Source organism: Chiloscyllium plagiosum, unplaced genomic scaffold (assembly GCF_037043375.1).
Source record: "Chiloscyllium plagiosum isolate Xiang-an unplaced genomic scaffold, Cpla_swu_hap1 HiC_scaffold_18, whole genome shotgun sequence".
In the NCBI taxonomy this organism is placed as follows: domain Eukaryota; kingdom Metazoa; phylum Chordata; class Chondrichthyes; order Orectolobiformes; family Hemiscylliidae; genus Chiloscyllium; species Chiloscyllium plagiosum.
In genome coordinates, this window is record NW_028270156.1 from 74,041,507 (window position 1) to 74,059,101 (window position 17,595).

General features: G+C 41.3%; 1 protein-coding gene across 7 annotated transcripts in view; it reads left to right on the forward strand.

Moving 5' to 3' along the window:
• Nucleotides 1-17,595, forward strand: part of LOC122558116 (embryonic protein UVS.2-like) — a 193,217-nt gene that overhangs the window by 33,869 nt on the left and 141,753 nt on the right. For 4 of the 7 annotated variants that reach the window (XM_087996795.1, XM_087996790.1, XM_087996789.1 and 1 more), the window contains one exon: nucleotides 7,105-7,173. The exons of 1 other annotated variant lie outside the window; for it this stretch is intronic. In XM_087996795.1, the coding sequence (XP_087852921.1) occupies nucleotides 7,105-7,173 (69 nt within the window). 2 more of the 7 variants (XM_087996792.1, XM_087996794.1) reach the window with 2 other exon arrangements.

Sequence of the window (17,595 nt, forward strand, 5' to 3'; positions counted from 1 at the left end):
TAGTCATTGTAGACGCTCGCTCAAAATGTGCATAGGATCCATTCATCAAACACTGAGAGGACAATAGAAAATTGCATATATTTTTCAGTACATGGAGTCCCAGGTAATGGGCCAGCGTTTTTGCAGTAGGGAATTTGAGTATTTCCTAAAGTTGAATGAGATTTGACATATAAGGACAGCTCCATAGCACCTTCATAGAATCCCTACAGTGTGGGACAGGCCATTTGGCCCAACGAGTCCTCACCAACCTCCGAAGATTCCCCCACCCTATTACTCTACATTTTCCCTGACTAATGCAATGCAGACACAGGGAGAATGTGCAAACTCCAAACAGACAGTCACCCAAGGCTAGAATCAAACCTGGGTCCCTGGCACTGTGAGGCAACAATGCTAACCACTGTGCCACCCGATTGTCCAATGGCCAGGCAGAAAGAACATTCCAAACTTTGAAGGTTGGCTTGAAAAAACAGCCTATGACCTTGCTCGATGCCATGCTATCACGGTTCTTATTTGATAATGGACCACCTCACATGTAACCACAGGGATAGCACTAGCAGTGTGCTTATGAGTTGAAGACTCTGCACCAGGTTAAGTATGATCTTCCTCGACCTGGGGTGGGCATGGGTGGGGAGGTGAAACAGCATTGGAAATACTATTGCTGGGCACAAGACTCTGCTAAGCTAGAGAGACAGTTTGATACAGGGAGACTAAGTTTGGTGTAAGAATCATGGAAATGGCCCTACATGTGTAAAAGGCATGGTCGATGTGAGGTCAGGACCAGTGGCATGTAAAGTTTGTGGAGATGTGATGGTCATGAACAAGCAAGTAGACCATACAAAAGCTGCGATTTTGCAAACAGTGTGGGAGCAAAGTGTGCCCTGCTCTTGGAACAGTAGGAAAGGTTGCCAGAGCCCATTGATTCACCTTCTCCAAGTGTTGACAGGTCCTCATAATCAGTAATGGACATGATGGATTTAACTACCTCGACACCTTTGCTGCCAGAAGAAGAGAGTGAATGTCTACCGAGGCACTCCTGAGGCAAGCACCCATTGTTACTCAGCACCAATTTTGTGTGCTGAGTCAGAGGAACCCAATTTAGTGCTAAAATGCTCCAGGAGGCTCTCCAAGGAAAAGGACCAGATCATGGGGAGGAATGTAGTGTTTGGAACTTCTCACCAGCTAGACCTCATAGAATGAGTACATTGATTGGGGCTGTTATCTGGTCCAATGAGGGAGCCCTGGTTGACTGATTGAAAAGGGGTGTATCGGAGATACTGCCACTCTGATGGCTGACTCTGAAGAGGCGATGCTAAAGAACTGTTCATGTGTAAATAAAGAATGACTTGATAACTGGATACTAACCTCTCTGGCATTATTTTACTTGGGATCAAGGACAATTTGGCAAATTGGATCCATAGTTGGCTGAGTGGCAGGAGGCAAAGAATGCTGGTTGAAGATTGTTTTTGTGGCTAGAAGCCTATGTCCAGTGGTGCACCACAGGATTGTGGTTCCCTTGCTGTTTTTAGAAATGCTAATGAGTTCAACATTAATGTGTGAAATTTCATCAGTAAGTTTGCAGATAGAGAGTCGAGGAATAGGGAGAGAGAACAGTTAAATGCGTGGCTACAGGGATGGTGCAGGAGGGAGGGATTCCAGTATCTGGATAACTGGGGTTCTTTCTGGGGAAGGTGGGACCCCTATAAACAGGATGGTCTAAACCTGAACCTGAGGGGCACCAGTATCCTTGGGGGGAGGTTTGCTAGTGCTCTTGGGGGGGGGGGGGGGGGGTTAAACTAACTCTGCAGGGGCATGGGAACCTAGACTGTAGCTTTAGGGTGCGGGACCTGGAGTGTAGGGAGGTTAGGAACATGGCATCAATCTCAAAGGAGGGTGCCTGTAAAAAGGAAAGTGGCTTGAAGTGTGTATACTTCAATGCAAGAAGTATACGAAATAAGGTAGGTGAACTTGGAGCATGGGTTGGTACCTGGGATTTCGATGTTGTGGCTATTACGGAGACATGGGTAGAACAGCGACAGGATTGGCTGTTGCAGGTTCCAGGATTTAAATGTTTTAGAAGGGTCAGAGGTGGGGGTAAAAGAGGGGGAGGTGTGGCATTGCTTGTCAAAGATAGTATTACAGCGGTGGAAAGGACGATGGATGAGGTCTCTCCATCTGAGGTAGTTTGGGCTGAGGTTAGGAATAGGAAAGGTGAGTTCACCCTGTTAGGAGTTTTCTACAGGCCTCCTAATAGTCCTAGAGATGTAGAAGAAAGGATTGCGAGGATGATTCAGGAGAAGAGTGAAAGTAATAGGGTGGTTGTTATGGGGGACTTTAACTTTCCAGATATTGACTGGGAAAGCTATAGCTCGAGTTCGTTAGATGGGTCAGTGTTTTGTCCAATGTGTGCAGAAGGGTTTCCTGACACAATATGTAGACAGGCCAACAAGAGGTGAGGCCATACTGGATTTGGTTCTGGGTAACGAACCAGGCCAGGTGTTAGAATTGGAGGTAGGTGAGCACTTTGGGGACAGTGACCACAATTCGGTGACTTTTACTCTAGTGATGGAGAGGGATAAGTGTGCACTGCAGGGCGAGAGTTATAGCTGGGGGCAGGGAAATTATGATGCGGTGAGGCACGACCTAGGATGCGTGGCTTGGAAAAGTAGGCTTCAAGGCATGGGCACAATTGATATGTGGAGCTTGTTCAAGGAGCAACTATTGAATGTTCTTGATAAGTATGTACCTGTCAGGCAGGGAGGAAAGGGTCGTGTGAGGGAGCCGTGGTTTAATAAGGAATTGGAATCCCTTGTTAAATGGAAGAGGGTGGCCTGTGTAAAGATGAGGCATGAAGGTTCAATTGGGGCGATTGAGTGTTATAAGGTAGCCAGGAAGGATCTGAAGAGAGAGCTAAGAGCAGCAAGGAGGGGACATGAAAAGTCCTTAGTTGGTAGGATTAGGGAAAACCCTAAGGCTTCTATAGGTATGTCAGCAATAAAAGAATGACTAGGGTAGGAATAGGTCCAGTCAAGGATAGTAGTGGGAAGTTGCGTGTGGAGGCTGAAGAGATTGGGGAAACACTGAATGAATACTTTTCGTCAGTATTCACTCAGGAACAGGACATTGTTGCCGATGTGAATATTGAGTCACAATTAATTAGAATGGATGGCTTTGAGGTATGTAGGGAAGAGGTGTTGGAAATTCTGGAAAGGGTGAAAATAGATAAGTCCCCTGGGCCTGATGGCATTTATCCTAGGATTCTCTGGGAAGCAAGGGAGGAGATTGCAGAGCCATTGGCCTTGATTTTTATGTCCTCGTTGTCTTCAGGAATAGTGCCAGTAGACTGGAGGATAGCAAATGTGGTTCCCTTGTTCAAGAAGGGAAGTAGGGATAACCCTAGTAACTATAGGCCGGTGAGTCTCACTTCTGTTGTGGGCAAAGTCTTAGAGAGAATTGTAAGGGATAGGATTTATGAACATCTGGATAGGAATAATGTGATCAAGGATAGTCAGCATGGTTTTGTGAAGGGCAGGTCGTGCCTCACAAACCTTATTGAATTCTTTGAGAAGGTGACTAAGGAGGTAGACGAGGGTAAAGTGGTAGATGTGTATATGGATTTTAGTAAGGCGTTTGATAAGCTTCCCCATGGTAGGCTACTGCAAAAAATACGGAGGTATGGCATTGAGGGTGAGTTGGAGGTTTGGATTAGGAATTGGCTGGCTGGAAGAAGACAGGGTAGTAGTTGATGGTAAAGGTTCATCTTGGAGTGCAGTTACTAGCGGTGTTCCGCAAGGATCTGTTTTGGGACCATTGCTGTTTGTCATTTTTATAAATGACCTGGAGGAGGGGCTAGAAGGTTGGGTGAGCAAGTTTACGGATGATACGAAAGTCGGTGGAGTTGTTGACAGTGAGGAAGGATGTGTCAGGTTACAGCAGGATATAGATAAGTTGCAGAGCTGGGCAGAAAGGTGGCAAATGGAGTTCAATGTAGGTAAGTGTGAGGTGATTCACTTTGGTAAGAGTAACAAAAAGACGGGGTACTGGGCTAATGGTCGGATACTTGGTAGTGTGGATGAGCAGAGGGATCTTGGTGTCCATGTACACAGATCTCTGAAAGTTGCCACCCCAGGTAAATAGTGCGGTGAGGAAGGCATATGGCGTACTGGCTTTTATTGGTAGAGGAATTGAATTCCGGAGCCCTGAGGTCATGTTGCAGTTGTATAAGACTCTGGTGCGGCCGCACTTGGAGTATTGTGTGCAGTTTTGGTCACCATACTATAGGAAGGATGTGGAGGCACTGGGACAGGTGCAGAGGAGGTTTACCAGGATGTTGCCTGGTATGGTAGGAAGATTGTATGAGGAAAGGCTGAGGCACTTGGGGCTGTTTTCATTGGACAAAAGAAGGTTTAGTGGGGACTTGATAGAGGTGTACAAGATGATTAGGGGTTTAGATAGGGTTGACCATGAGAACCTTTTTCCACGTATGGAGTCAGCTATTACGAGGGGGCATAGCTTTAAATTAAGGGGTGGTAGGTATAGGACAGATGTTCGGGGTAGATTCTTTACTCAGTGAGTCGTGAGTTCATGGAATGCACTGCCAGTAGCAGTGGTGGACTCTCCCTTTTTATGGGCATTTAAACGCGCATTGGATAGGCATATGGAGGATAGTGGGCTAGTGTAGATTAGGTGGGCTTGGATCGGCGCAACATCGAGGGCCAAAGGGCGCTGTATTTTTCTATGTTCTATAGTACTAAAATTGATTGTGTGATAGTGAGGAGAAATGTTTTAGACTGCAGCAAAATAAAGATAGACTGGTCAGATGGGGAAATGGGGCTTAATCCTGAAACATATGAAGGGATGTAATTGTGGAGGACTAATAAAGTACATGATGAATGGTGGTACCCTGCTATTACAGAATATGAGTGAGACTTTGGTGTGCATCTATTTTGATCCTTGAAGGCAACAGAACAGGTGGATAGTGTGGTTATGAAGGCATATGGGATACTTATCTTTATTAATTGAGGCATAGAATACAGGAGCTGGGATGTTATGCTTGCAATTTTAGATTGTTCATTAGGCCACAGCTGGAGTACTGTGCAGTTCTGGCCACTACAATACAGGAAGGATGTGTTTGTACTGGAGAAAGTGTAGAGGTGATTCATAAGCATGTTGTTCAAGCTGGAGTGTTTGAACTATGATGAGAAATTAAATAAACTGGTATTATTATCCTGAAAGCAGAGAACTGAGGTGGAGGACCTCAGAGTCCTACAAAATTGAATAGCTAGGTAGGGTCAATATGAATAAATTTTTCCTTTTACTCAAGGGTCATTTACAGGGGACATAGATTTAAAGTAAGGGGCTTGAGGTTTAGAAGATATTTAAGGGGAAAGTTTTCACCCAGAGGGTGGTAGCAACTATTATATGAAGAACTATTTAGATGAACACTTGAAATGTCACAGGATACAAGACTACAATCCAAATCCTGTGAGATAGACTGAGACTAGCTAGGTGCTTGATGATTGGCATGGATACAAAGGGCTGAAGGACATCTTTCTGTGCTCGATGTCTCTATTACTAGTTGCACCCTAAAGGGTTCTCTCACGTGAATGCACACAATCAGATTTCAGAACCAGGATCAGAAAGGGAAGTGTCCACTGAGTGTGACTCCACCTTGTACTTGCAAATGACCCACCTCTTATCAACAATACACTCAGTGCAGCTGCTGTCCCATCAATACTCAGCTGTAATTTTGACCTGTAGTTGCCAGTGTTGGATTGGGGTGGACAGAGTTAAAAATTACACAACACTAGGTAATAGTCCAACAGGTTTATTTGAAAGTGCAAGCTTTCGGAGCACTGCTCCTTCGTTAGGTAGCTAGTGGGGCAGGATCATAAGACGCAGAATTTATAGTAAAAGATCTAACCTCACCTCTTTAATGCATTGTCTGAGCTGAGATGTCTCTTTTGTTTTAAATAAAATCTTCAGTTATCTCGGGACAGTGACTTGAAAGAAATTCTGGGATTTACATACTAATCAATCCAAACCTGCATCCCGTTCTAAGTGATTACAGACTGAACAGCAGTCTAGATTTGTTGAATACATTGCATCCGTTGTATATCACTTTGATCTTTTACTATAAATTCTGTGTCCTGTGATCCTGTCCCACTAGCTATCTGACAAAGGAGCAGTGCTTCGAAAGATAGTACTTCCAAGTAAACCTGTTCGACTATAACCTGGTGTTGGGTGATTTTTAACAGATGTAATTTGGCATTCAACAAAGAATCCTGTTGAAAGCCTCAATGCCATGTCACCAGCAGCCACCACTCCTGGCAGCTTTTGGGAATGGGATTGAGCCTTTCTGGGGGCTTTATTCTGTAGAGAATCTCAATGCTACATAATTGAACTTAAGAAGCATTGGGTGCCTCTTAGAGAGATGATGTACTTCTCCCATATCTTCTCCACTGTAGTTTGAACCTGCATAAAATCCACCCATTGTTTTCCTATTAGATTTTTTTTTTCAACTGCCATTAGACAAATTATTATGATTCTATTGAAGTTCACTTTCATGCCACTTTTCTATAGGTGAATTTGAATCATCCTCAAGAGAATGTTTCAATATGCATGGTCATATTTAACATATATTATATCAAATGATAAAATAATTTTAATGTCATTTAATTCCAACATTCATGTCAGATCAATATTCCACTTAGCCACTAAATGTCTTCAGTTTTGGAAAAATACTGAAAATTGTAAGTTTGTAATATTGTTAGAGAGCCTTTGATGAAAGAAAGGCTTCCTGCTCCAGAAAGGAAATAAAATTCAAAGAAACATCACCTCTGCATTTTGATCCACTCCTTCCTGTGATTGAAGTGGAGTGGTTGTTGGGTGGGGGTGGGGGGGGGGGGGGGGGGGGGAGAGTGGAGTGAGTTTGTGTGGGGCAAGACAATTATAGACATACTTTAGCAAGTTATCTAAATGTATTTTCTCTAATCAACATCTGGGCGGCCATAAGGGATTTAAATGATTGGAAGGATTGAAAGAAAGTCGAAATGTTTTAAATTGAGGGGAATTTCTAAAAAATTTCAAATTGCCTTTGTTTTGCAGATGCTTTTGGAGTAACAGTGGACCAGAGTGATGTAGTTAACCTAATCATGGAAATTAACAAAGATCTCAGTAAGAACATTTCAAGTTTATAATGTTGCATAAATATTATTCCTAAATTTACTTAGGTGTTTTCAGGGTTAAAAATATGAGGACCGAAAAAAAAAATTACTGCACTGGTGAAACTAGATGCTTTAAACATGGATCTAGATTTAATGCAGCTTGAAACAATGGGAAATATGGTGGCCAGACCTCTGTAATCATATGAAAGACCAAGTCAACGTCCTGACAAAATCACCATGAAGTAATTTGGAAGGTGGGAAATTGCTAACGCAGAATCTTTATCCCTGAATACACTATAGTTTAGGAGTGGCTCAGATATTAAATTGGCAACACATGACTTTCAGTAATTGTCCAAGGTGTCCTACTGTTTTGCCAGTGGCTTCTCAGGAGGTTCTTTGTAGTAAGGCACTCTATGCCCAGTTGGATATTTGTGGAGAGAGATGACAACTTCGGATCCACTCCATGACTCACTTTACACGCTCAGTCACCTTTAGTTGGGCTCACACGTGATCCAGAGCCTGTGGTTAATGCAATGTTGGCAAAAGCTATTGTTTCTCCTGGTGATTAGAGCAATGGTAGGCAAGTTGATGACCGCAGTTGCATTTTCCACCATCATCAGGGGTCTTGACCATTGGAAAGACCTGATCTCCTCTGAACTGAGGAAAGGTTAATGCCAGTTCTCACATTTTGGCCCCAGTTAGCTTGACAATATCCTGGCTATAGTGTACCACTTTACTGTCAATGAAACTTTAAATATACAAAAGAAAAAGGTTTGGAATCTAGTCCATCTGTGCAAGTTCTGCTTTGGTGTCTAGTTTGTTTTCAATGAATTATTTGAGAAATAGTTTTCTTCTAGTCCCTTATACTCCTCATTTCTTGGTCATAATTCAGTTCTCCCTTTGAATTTGAATTTGATTTTCGATGGTGGTAATGGATGACAGTGGAGCTTTTTATGCATACCAAAGTGATGCATATTCAATTTTATTTTGCAAATAAAAAGGTATAATCTCATTAATTTCCCATTCAGAAGCCATTTTCTAAATCGGGTGCAGAACATTTCTGTAAAGCAATGCAATGAGCATTTAAAGGAGAAGGATGTATTTATGGCAAATCTTAGGAATTCAAAACTTTTTTTTACATTTGCTAAACTAATAAAACATTCATAAAAATACATATACACAGTAGATTGGTGCTGCAGAAAAAAAGTGAAGATTTTTTGGGAATTCTGTGCTGATAAGGGATTCACATAAGATAGAATTCAGTTTGCCCTTACCTGGAGCAATAGTATCATTAATTTACAGAAGGAGGCTATTTGGGCTATTGAGTCCATGTTGGCACTCTGTAGCGAAATCTAGTCAGTCCAGTTCTATTCCCCATACTCTTCTTCTCACATTTATCTTTGAAATCATTAATCATCGCTTCCACCACCCTAATTGATTGGAGTTTTTGAACTTGTGCCACTGATCTGCTGGAGATTTACCCTTCAGTAGCTGTTCCTAGTCTACTTTGTCTAGATCCTTCCTTCCTTTAATAAATTCTGCCTTCCCCCAATCAAAAAAGGTTTTTTTTTGCAGGCTGTCTTTATTCTTTTCTGTAACAAACTTAAAAAGTATGAGATTGTGATCACTCTCACTAAAATGCTCCCTTACTGTCACTTCAAACACCTGTCTGATTCCTTTCCCAGGATTGGGTCCAGTACTTTCTAGGAGTATTTACATATTGATATAATAAGCTCATCTGAATACTTGTCAAGAAATTTGCCCCTTCTAAATCCGGTATATTGTGATTATTCCAATTAATAATAATTACCTAATTATTACTTTTATGTGCCTCAGTGAATTGGCCATACATCTTCTCAATTGCCTGCTGACTGTTTTGGGGGCTAGTATATACTCCTAACTCCCACCTTTTAAATTCTTAAACTCTACCCACAAAGTTATCGAATCATACAGCATGGAAACAGACTCTTTAGTCCAACCAGTTTATGCCAAACGTAATCCCAAGCTAAACTTGTCCCACCTGCCTGCTCCTGGCCCTCCCTCCAAACCTTTCCTATTCATGTACTTATCTAAGTGTCTTTTAAAAGTTGTAACTATGCCCACATCCACCACTCCCTCAGGAAGTTCATTCCACATATGAATCACCCTCTATGTAAAAAAATTGCCCCTCATCTCTTTTTTTTTAAAATCTCTCATTTGGCAGACCTTTCAAGACATCGTCCCTCCTTACTGCAGTAACTGACTCCTCACTTAATAATGCAACAACCTCTTTTATACCCTTCCCTGTCTGGGTTGAAGCACCTCTACCCTGGAAAGTTGAATGGTAATGTTGCAATTCCACGAGTTGACCACACCCTTAACTCATCTGTTTTACTAATAATACTCCTGGCATTAACGTGGAGGTCCTCCATCCTTACCTTACTCACTTGAGACACAACATGGCTTTGTTTCTTTTCTAGGAAAGCTGTGACTCAAGTGGATTAATACGCTGTGTTCCCCACTTTACTGAACTTCTCCCAACTGCACAAATAAACACTCCAGCAAGGATGTTGATGCCTTCCTGCTTGTAGAGATCTCACCTTCCCCAGAAATGGTTCCAGTGACCCGGGAACCTCCAGCCCTCTATCCTGCACCAACTGCTGCGCCACATATTCATCTGCATTCCTATTTTATAATCACTGGCACATAGCACTAGAATCCTGAGATTACGACCTTTGAGGTTGTGTATTTAATCTAATGTCTCACTTCCTGAACTCTTGATACAAGACCTTCATCCCTTGTTCTAGCTACATCGTCTATACAACTGTTTACCACAACTTCTTTCTTATCAGCTTTTGCCTTGAGAATGCCCTGCAGCCACTCATTGACACCCTAGACCCTGGTACCAGGGAGGCAACACAATAACCTGAAGTCATGTCTGCGTCCATAGAAATGCCTATCTGTTCTAATTAATGAATCACATGTTCTGATTACTCTTGCTTTTTCTTCATGTCCTCTTATGCAGTCAAGCCGCTTATGGTGCCAGAAGCTTGGTTCTACCTTCACCCCCTTGAACCAGTACCCTTATTAGCTTACAAAATGAAACCAATTTGTGCGCAGGAGCCCAGGGGACTCCTGTACTACCTGATTGTCCTTCTTTAGCTGTCTGGTGGTCACTCATTCCCTTCTTTCCTTCAGTACCTTGAGCTTAGTGTAACTCCAAACATGCTATCTATGTAAGGATATGGCACAGTATCTCCAGCCATTGCTTGAGCTCTGAAATCCCGTGCTTACATTTCTGCAACTGGGGAGTACTTCCTGCACACATCATAATCATGGATGCTGGTAGGGTCCATGACTTCCCACAAATGACAAGTCATATATTCCACTCAGCCTGACATGATCTAACCTTAAACTTACTTAGTCTTATGAGCTAACTTCACTATATAAAAGAAATTAATTTATTTTTAACCTTAATCCCCTTCTCTTATTCTGACTGTTATGTATCTGTAGTGCATTTTTTAAAATTAATTTTTAGTTTATCCAAAGTGATTTTTACACTTTAACTCTAAATAAAATTTATTTTAATCCTTAAAAATAGTTTCTTACTAACCAGTCAGCTCATTGTTTTTTTCTCTGATGTCACTCCGTTTTGAAAAAAAATCCTACTTAGCTATAATTTGAAAGCAACTTCATAATAGATATTCAAATTAACAACTATTACCAATAAATGATTATTTTCCTGTGATGTCACTGTTTTGTGTTGCTTTCCAATCCTGGGCCTCAATTTATCATGTTAAAAGCCTGACAAGCTATGAACCAAAAAACATTCCTCTTCACTGAATTCCACACTGTTTCGAATTCCTAGAATGCACGCACAGTTGGGCTGTGCCTCACTCTACATGCGATCATTTGCAACTGCTCATGCGAAGCTTATTGATGTAAACTAGTAGCTAAATTCCCTGGTTATTTGAACCATATGAGTAACTTGCATCAACAAACTCTCTCAAGGACCTTGACATCCTTTCTAAAATGTGTTAAGCAGAGCTGGACACAGTACTCTAAGTGGAATTTAACTAAAGATTTATAAGTCTTCAGCATGACTATTGCATTTGTCATCAATTCTTCTATTAAACCCAAAATCCCATTGTTTTGTCAGGTGGTCATTCTGATGTCCTGCCACCTTCAAAAGTCTGTATACAGGAATCTCCAGAGCCCTGTGTCACATTAGGGCACATTTGAAAACTATGCCATTATGTTTGTGTTGTCCCTTCCTACCTCTTCTGCAAAGCTACGTCACCACACACTTTCTCTATTAAATTCCCTATTGTCTGCGCATTCTGATAACCTAAATGGACTTATATTGTCCTTGCCTTTTTCACACCTCTAGGTTTGGTGCCATTTGCAAATATTGGAACGTCATGCATTCCAATATCCAAGTTATTTATTATATTAAAAATACGTATTGGTCCTAGCACTGACCTTTTGAAGATCAATGTCAACAATCCTGCAGTCTGGAAAACAACCATTTACCATACATAAAATTGTATATGTTCTTGGATAGTGGGAAAGCGGATGCAAGCAGGTAGATGTTAGGGGTTGGTTAGCAGGTATGTGGGACTGCATGGGGTAGAGGAGTCATAAAATTGTGTATATGCATCGACCCACTCACCTAGATCCCAGATTCAATTGCACTTTTACTTACGGTGTGAGAGGCACGAAGTAATACAATCAATCATACTTGGACTATTTGAAATTTTTAAGTGACCAATTACTGAATTAGTGGCCACTTTGACAAACTGGCAGATTTTGCACAGGTGGTCTCCTCCCCAGACGAGAGCAGAAATCTCTCCCTGAGCTAATTAATGCTCTTTTAAATAGTAAATGACTGCAGTGCAGCTTTTTTAGCAAACCCTGCTAATATGTAAAATCTTGCCTGTGACTTTGTTTTTTTTCCCTTAAGCCAACTTTTTTTTATCCAAGCTGACACTGCTCCGCCTATTCCATGAGCCTCAATTAGTCTTTAAGTAGCTTTTCGTCAAATGTTTTCCTAAAATCAAGTTGGACAAAGCTCATTTGTTTCCCTTCATTAAACTCATCTGTGACGTCATTGAAAAGAATTCATTCAAACTAGTCAAATGTAATCAACCTTATACAAATTTGTGTTATCTCAGCGTAACTAACCAAAACCTCTTCAAGTGCCTGTAACTTGTTTAATTTATTGGCTTTAAGTTACCAGAAATGCATACCTTTCTTGAGCACCAATGTCATATTTAATACTGTACAATTTTGTTCTGCTTCCTGCTAGATTATGATAAGCCATTCCACTATCTTCACCTGCACCTCCCTTCATAATCTGTGATGCAACCAATTGTTGCAGCAGTTTACGTACTCTAAACATAGCCATCATTTTCAGTACAGTCTGGCCATTAATTTTCACTATATGTGTTCATCTATAATGTATTCTTCAGCCAATAGTTGTCAGCATCTTGCTTCTTCGTAAACACTGATACAAAGTACTCCTGAAGTATCCTACCTTGCTCAGTGCTTCTAAGCATATTTATTCCTTGTTTCACGCATCGGACCCAACCCACATTTAGTACTCAATATGATAAGATCCAATATTCATAAATTCTGTAAGCTGTAAATGCTTTGAATGCAGATATAATTGAAAATCATTATCACAAGCACATATTTGGCACTTTTTGCATGGTGACAAAACACTATTATGTTTTGTGACTGTGTTCTTAATTTAAAGTATATTTGTATCATCTATTATCAAGGGCAAGGTGCCAGAGGACAGGAAAGTGGCAAATGTTATGACTTTTTTTTAAGGAAGCCTGGGAACTAGAGACCTGTGAGTCTGATATCTATGGTGGGTTAGTTGTTGGTGATTCTGAAAGATAGGATTTACATACATTTGGAGAGGTAAGGACTGATTAAGGCTTGTTGGTATGGCTTTGTACGAGGCAAATTGGGTGTCTCAAACTTGTTTGAGATTTTTGGGGAGGTAACCAAAATGTTTGATGAGGGCAAAAGTGGTAGACGTTGTTTACATGGACTTTAGTAAAACCTTTCACAAGGTTCCACATAGACTAATGAGTAAAGTTAGATCACATGGGATTCAGGGAGAGCTTGCCAGCAAAATTGACTTGACAGTATGGGAGACAGAGGGTTGTTTTTGAAATGGCGGCCTGTGACCAGCAGTTTTCCACAGGGATCAGTACTGGATTCAGTTCTGTTTGTCATTGAGAGAAATTGTTTACATGAGAATTTAGTAGACATGGTAAATTTGTAGATGACATCAAAACTGGTGGTGTAGTGAACGGTGAAGGAGGTTATCTGGGATTACAAAGAAATCTTAATCAGTTGGCTCAGTGGATTGTAAAGTGGCAGATGGAGTTAAATTTGGATAACTGCGAGGTAAGAAACAAACAAGGGCAGTAAATATACATTTAATGGTAGGGCCTTGGGTGAAGTTGTAGAACAGAGTAACCTAGGGGCTCATGTCTGTAATTCTTTGAAATCAGCGTCGCGTACAGACAGTGTGATTGAGAAGGCGTTTAGCATGCTAATTGCTCAGGCAGTTGAGAATAGGAGTTGGGATATCATGTTGAGGTTGTGCAGGATGTTGATGGGAATTCTTCTGGAATACTGTATACAGATCTTATCACCATACTATAGGAAATATATTATTAAATTAGTTAGGGTTCAGAAAAGAATTTCCAGAATGCTTCTGGAAATGGAGGGTTTGAGTTATAAAGTTATGCTGGGTCTTTTTTCACAGGAGCATAGGAGGTTGAGATTTATGAAATTATAAGGGACATAGAATAAGTTGAATAGCAAGCGTATTTTCCCTAGGGTGGGGGAGTTCAAAACTAGGGGGCATATTTTTAAGGTGAGAGGAGAAAGATTTGAAAAGGACACAAGGGGCAGTGTTTTTATACAGAGGGTGGTTTGTGTTTGGAATGAACTGCCAGAGGAATTGGTGGATGCAGGTACAGTTACAACATTTAAAAGACATTTGGGGGGGATCCAAGATGGCGGCGACCCAGCAAGTCTGAGTCTACAGTGCTCCTCCCAAGATTTGGGCAAAGTGGGTCACCCACCCCCACCACACTCACCAAATCATTTAAAATAGTTTTTACTTAATACAATTAGTTGTTTAGTATTGAATTTAAACAATTTAATCTCCAGTAAACATGACTAAAGGGAAAGGAGCCCGCAGCTCTCAGCAAGTAGGAACCCCTCCCCCACCCTCTCCAGCTGCAGCAGAGGCGTCCGCAGCTGCCCCGGGGGACTTATCTGCGGTGGCGAGCCTTGTGGAAATCATCTCCAAACTGGATGCGAAGATCGACACTTTTATTGAAGAATCCCGAAGCCGATGGGACTCACTCTCAGCCGCGCTGCAAAAGCATGACCGAGACATTAAGGAAATCGAGAATCGAGGTCGTCAAAAAAATATTTGTTTGCTGGGCCTGCCCGAACAGGAAGAGGAAGGCCAGCTTACAGCGTTCCTCGAGCAGTGGCTTCCACAGCTTTTAAATCTGGAGGCTGGATCAGGCCAGGTAAGGGTGGAATGGGCCTATCGGGTTGCAATACGCGGGCCTGGCTCGAACCAGTGCCCCCGCCCGGTCCTGTTCCGGCTGCAGAGCTACAAGGAGAGGCACATACTTTTAGAAGCCTCCAGAAATCTTGGAAAAGATCCCCAAGCCATGATCTATAAAGGATCCAAGATCATGTTATTCCAGGACTTTTCCCCAGCTCTGGTCCGAAAGAGGAAGCCGTTCGATGAGGCGAAGAAGTGTTTAAGGGACTTAAATATTCAGTACTCCTTGTGCTACCCAGCAACACTGCACTTTAACCATGAAGGATCCATGTATAACTTTGGATCGCCGGAAAAGGCCAAGGAATTTTTGGACTCTCTTAGATAAATTGTAAGAGATAATTGATGTTGGTTTGCTTTCCCCCCCACTCCGGTTTACATCCTCCCCTCCCTTTTTTTTTAATATATTAATCCCTTTTCTTTTTACCTTACTGTTTAATATTATCTTGGGGGGTGGGGAGAGGGATTTATTTATTTGTTCTCTACTGAATGATTTTCTCTCCCCCCCCCCCCCCCCCCGTTTTTTTTAAATTATTCTATATATATATATAGGCCGGGGGGGTCTAGTTAATGTTGGTGGGGGGAGGTGGTTACCTTATCCTATTTTACCTCTATCTCTAGGAGCGGGGTTGTTTTCTCTTGTTATTTTGTATTATTATATTTAATTATTACTTGTTGAGGTTGTAAATTTATAGTTATATATGTTTATACATGGTATTAACATTACCAAATATATCCAGGTGTGGGTGGGGGGGTAGGGTACTCACTGTTAACTCTAGCTCTGTAGTATATTTGAATTTTCTTCATCCTATTGAGCGCCTGGGTCAAGGGTGGGACATTGGTTGGGAGAGGATAAGATGGACCTTTGGAAAGGAAGTGATACCCCCTGGGAACAAGGGGGAAAAATCTCCATTTAAATAAGTGTTTTTTTTTAACTTAGAATTAGTTTTTTATTATACTGTTGTGAGTGTATTAGAGAGCCTTTATTTTTGTGAACTTTATATGCTCTATGCTCGGGATGTTCTGAATAGGGTTTCCCCTCCCGAGGGGTCTTGGATTTGCCCGGACAATTATGGTTGATCAGTCGGCTAAGTGGTGCACCTGGAATGTCAAGGGGAGTAATTCACCAGTCAAAAGGAAGAAAATATTATCAAACCTCAAGAAAGAAAGGGTTGATATAGCTCTCCTACAGGAGACACACTTATTGGATAAAGAACACTTGAAATTACGACAGGGTGGATTTGATCAGGCCATTTTTGCTTCTTTTAGCTTAAAAAGCAGGGAAGTTATTCTTATTTGGAAGAATTTCCCTTTCAAAATCCTAAATCAGATAAAAGACGAATCTGGACGATATATTCTGATTAAAGCCCTTATCAATGGAGAGGAATATGGGATTTTAAATTTGTATTGCCCCCCCAGCACATCCTTTTAAATTTATAACAGAAGCCTTCTCAAAATTGATGGCTCTCAGTGCTCGTCATACAATTAAAGTCTTCCCCTATAATTGTATTATGGATCCGGAAATAGATAGGATTCCCAAGAGTACTGCAGGAGTATCTCCCAGATCTAGACAATTGGTGGATCTGAACAAAGAATTAGGACTAGTAGATGTATGGAGATGTTTTCATCCACAGGGCAGAGATTTTTCCTTTTACTCCAATCCACATAAATGTCACACCAGAATCGATATGTTGTTTGCCCCCCTCGATTTTTAAAAATTCCATATCATCCTGTAAAATAGGCAGTATAGCAATTTCCCATCACGTCGCTGGTTAAATGGAAATCAAGGTGAGGAACAATGAGACATCCCCCCGGCATTGGTGTAAGGACCCCTTCCTGATGAGAGATAGTAAATTTGTAAGGTACTTCTCTCAAGAATTTAAACCTTTTTTAGAAATTAATTTAGATACGGCTAGCAACCCATCAGTGATGTGGGAGACCATCAAAGCTTTCGCGCGAGGTTTGATCATCTCATACTCAGCAACCCAGAAAAAATTAAAAGGAGAACAATAGTGTCTGCTCGAAGCTCATTTAAAAGCGGCTGAAACAGCATACGCTGACAGACCTTCTATTATCAAATTACAAAGGATTACCGCCCTTAGGACAGCTCTAAATACCACGTTTACCCAAACAGCGAAGAGGGAAATATTATTTGCAAAACAAAGGTTATATGAATTTGGTGATAATCTGGGTGGATACTTAGTTTGAGGGGCCTTCTTTTTCTTTGCAAGAAATGCTATCACGTCTATCAAGGAAAGTACGGGTATTCTGACTCATGATTATAAAAAGATTAACGCAATCATTAGAAAATTTTATTCTGATTTATATAAATCACAGGATTGTGAAGACAGGACTAGGAGGATGCAATCATTTTTTAAAAACCTGACCTTTCCGGACCTAACTCCGGAACAGGTATCGGTCTTGAATGCTCCCCTAACAGTCCAAGAAATACTTGACGCAATCAGGCAACTTCAGAGCGGTAACGCGCCTGGCCCAGATGGCTTTCAAGCTGAATTCTGTAAAGAATTTACAGGAATATTGGCTGGTCCACTTATGGACATGTATAACTACTCATACAGTCAGGGCTGTCTCCCGCCTTCGCTGAAAAATGCAAATATCTCTCTTATCCTTAAAAGGAAAGGACCCAGAAGATTGCGCGTCATACAGACCAATATCCTTGCTAAATGTAGATTTTAAAATTCTCTCTAAAACGTTAGCATTGAGACTAGAAAGGGTATTGCCACATATCATAAAGGAGGATCAGACAGGGTTTATTAAGGGCCAATAATATGTCCAATAATGTTAGAGTTTTGGATGTGATTCAAGCCTGCCATCAGGGAAAGATAC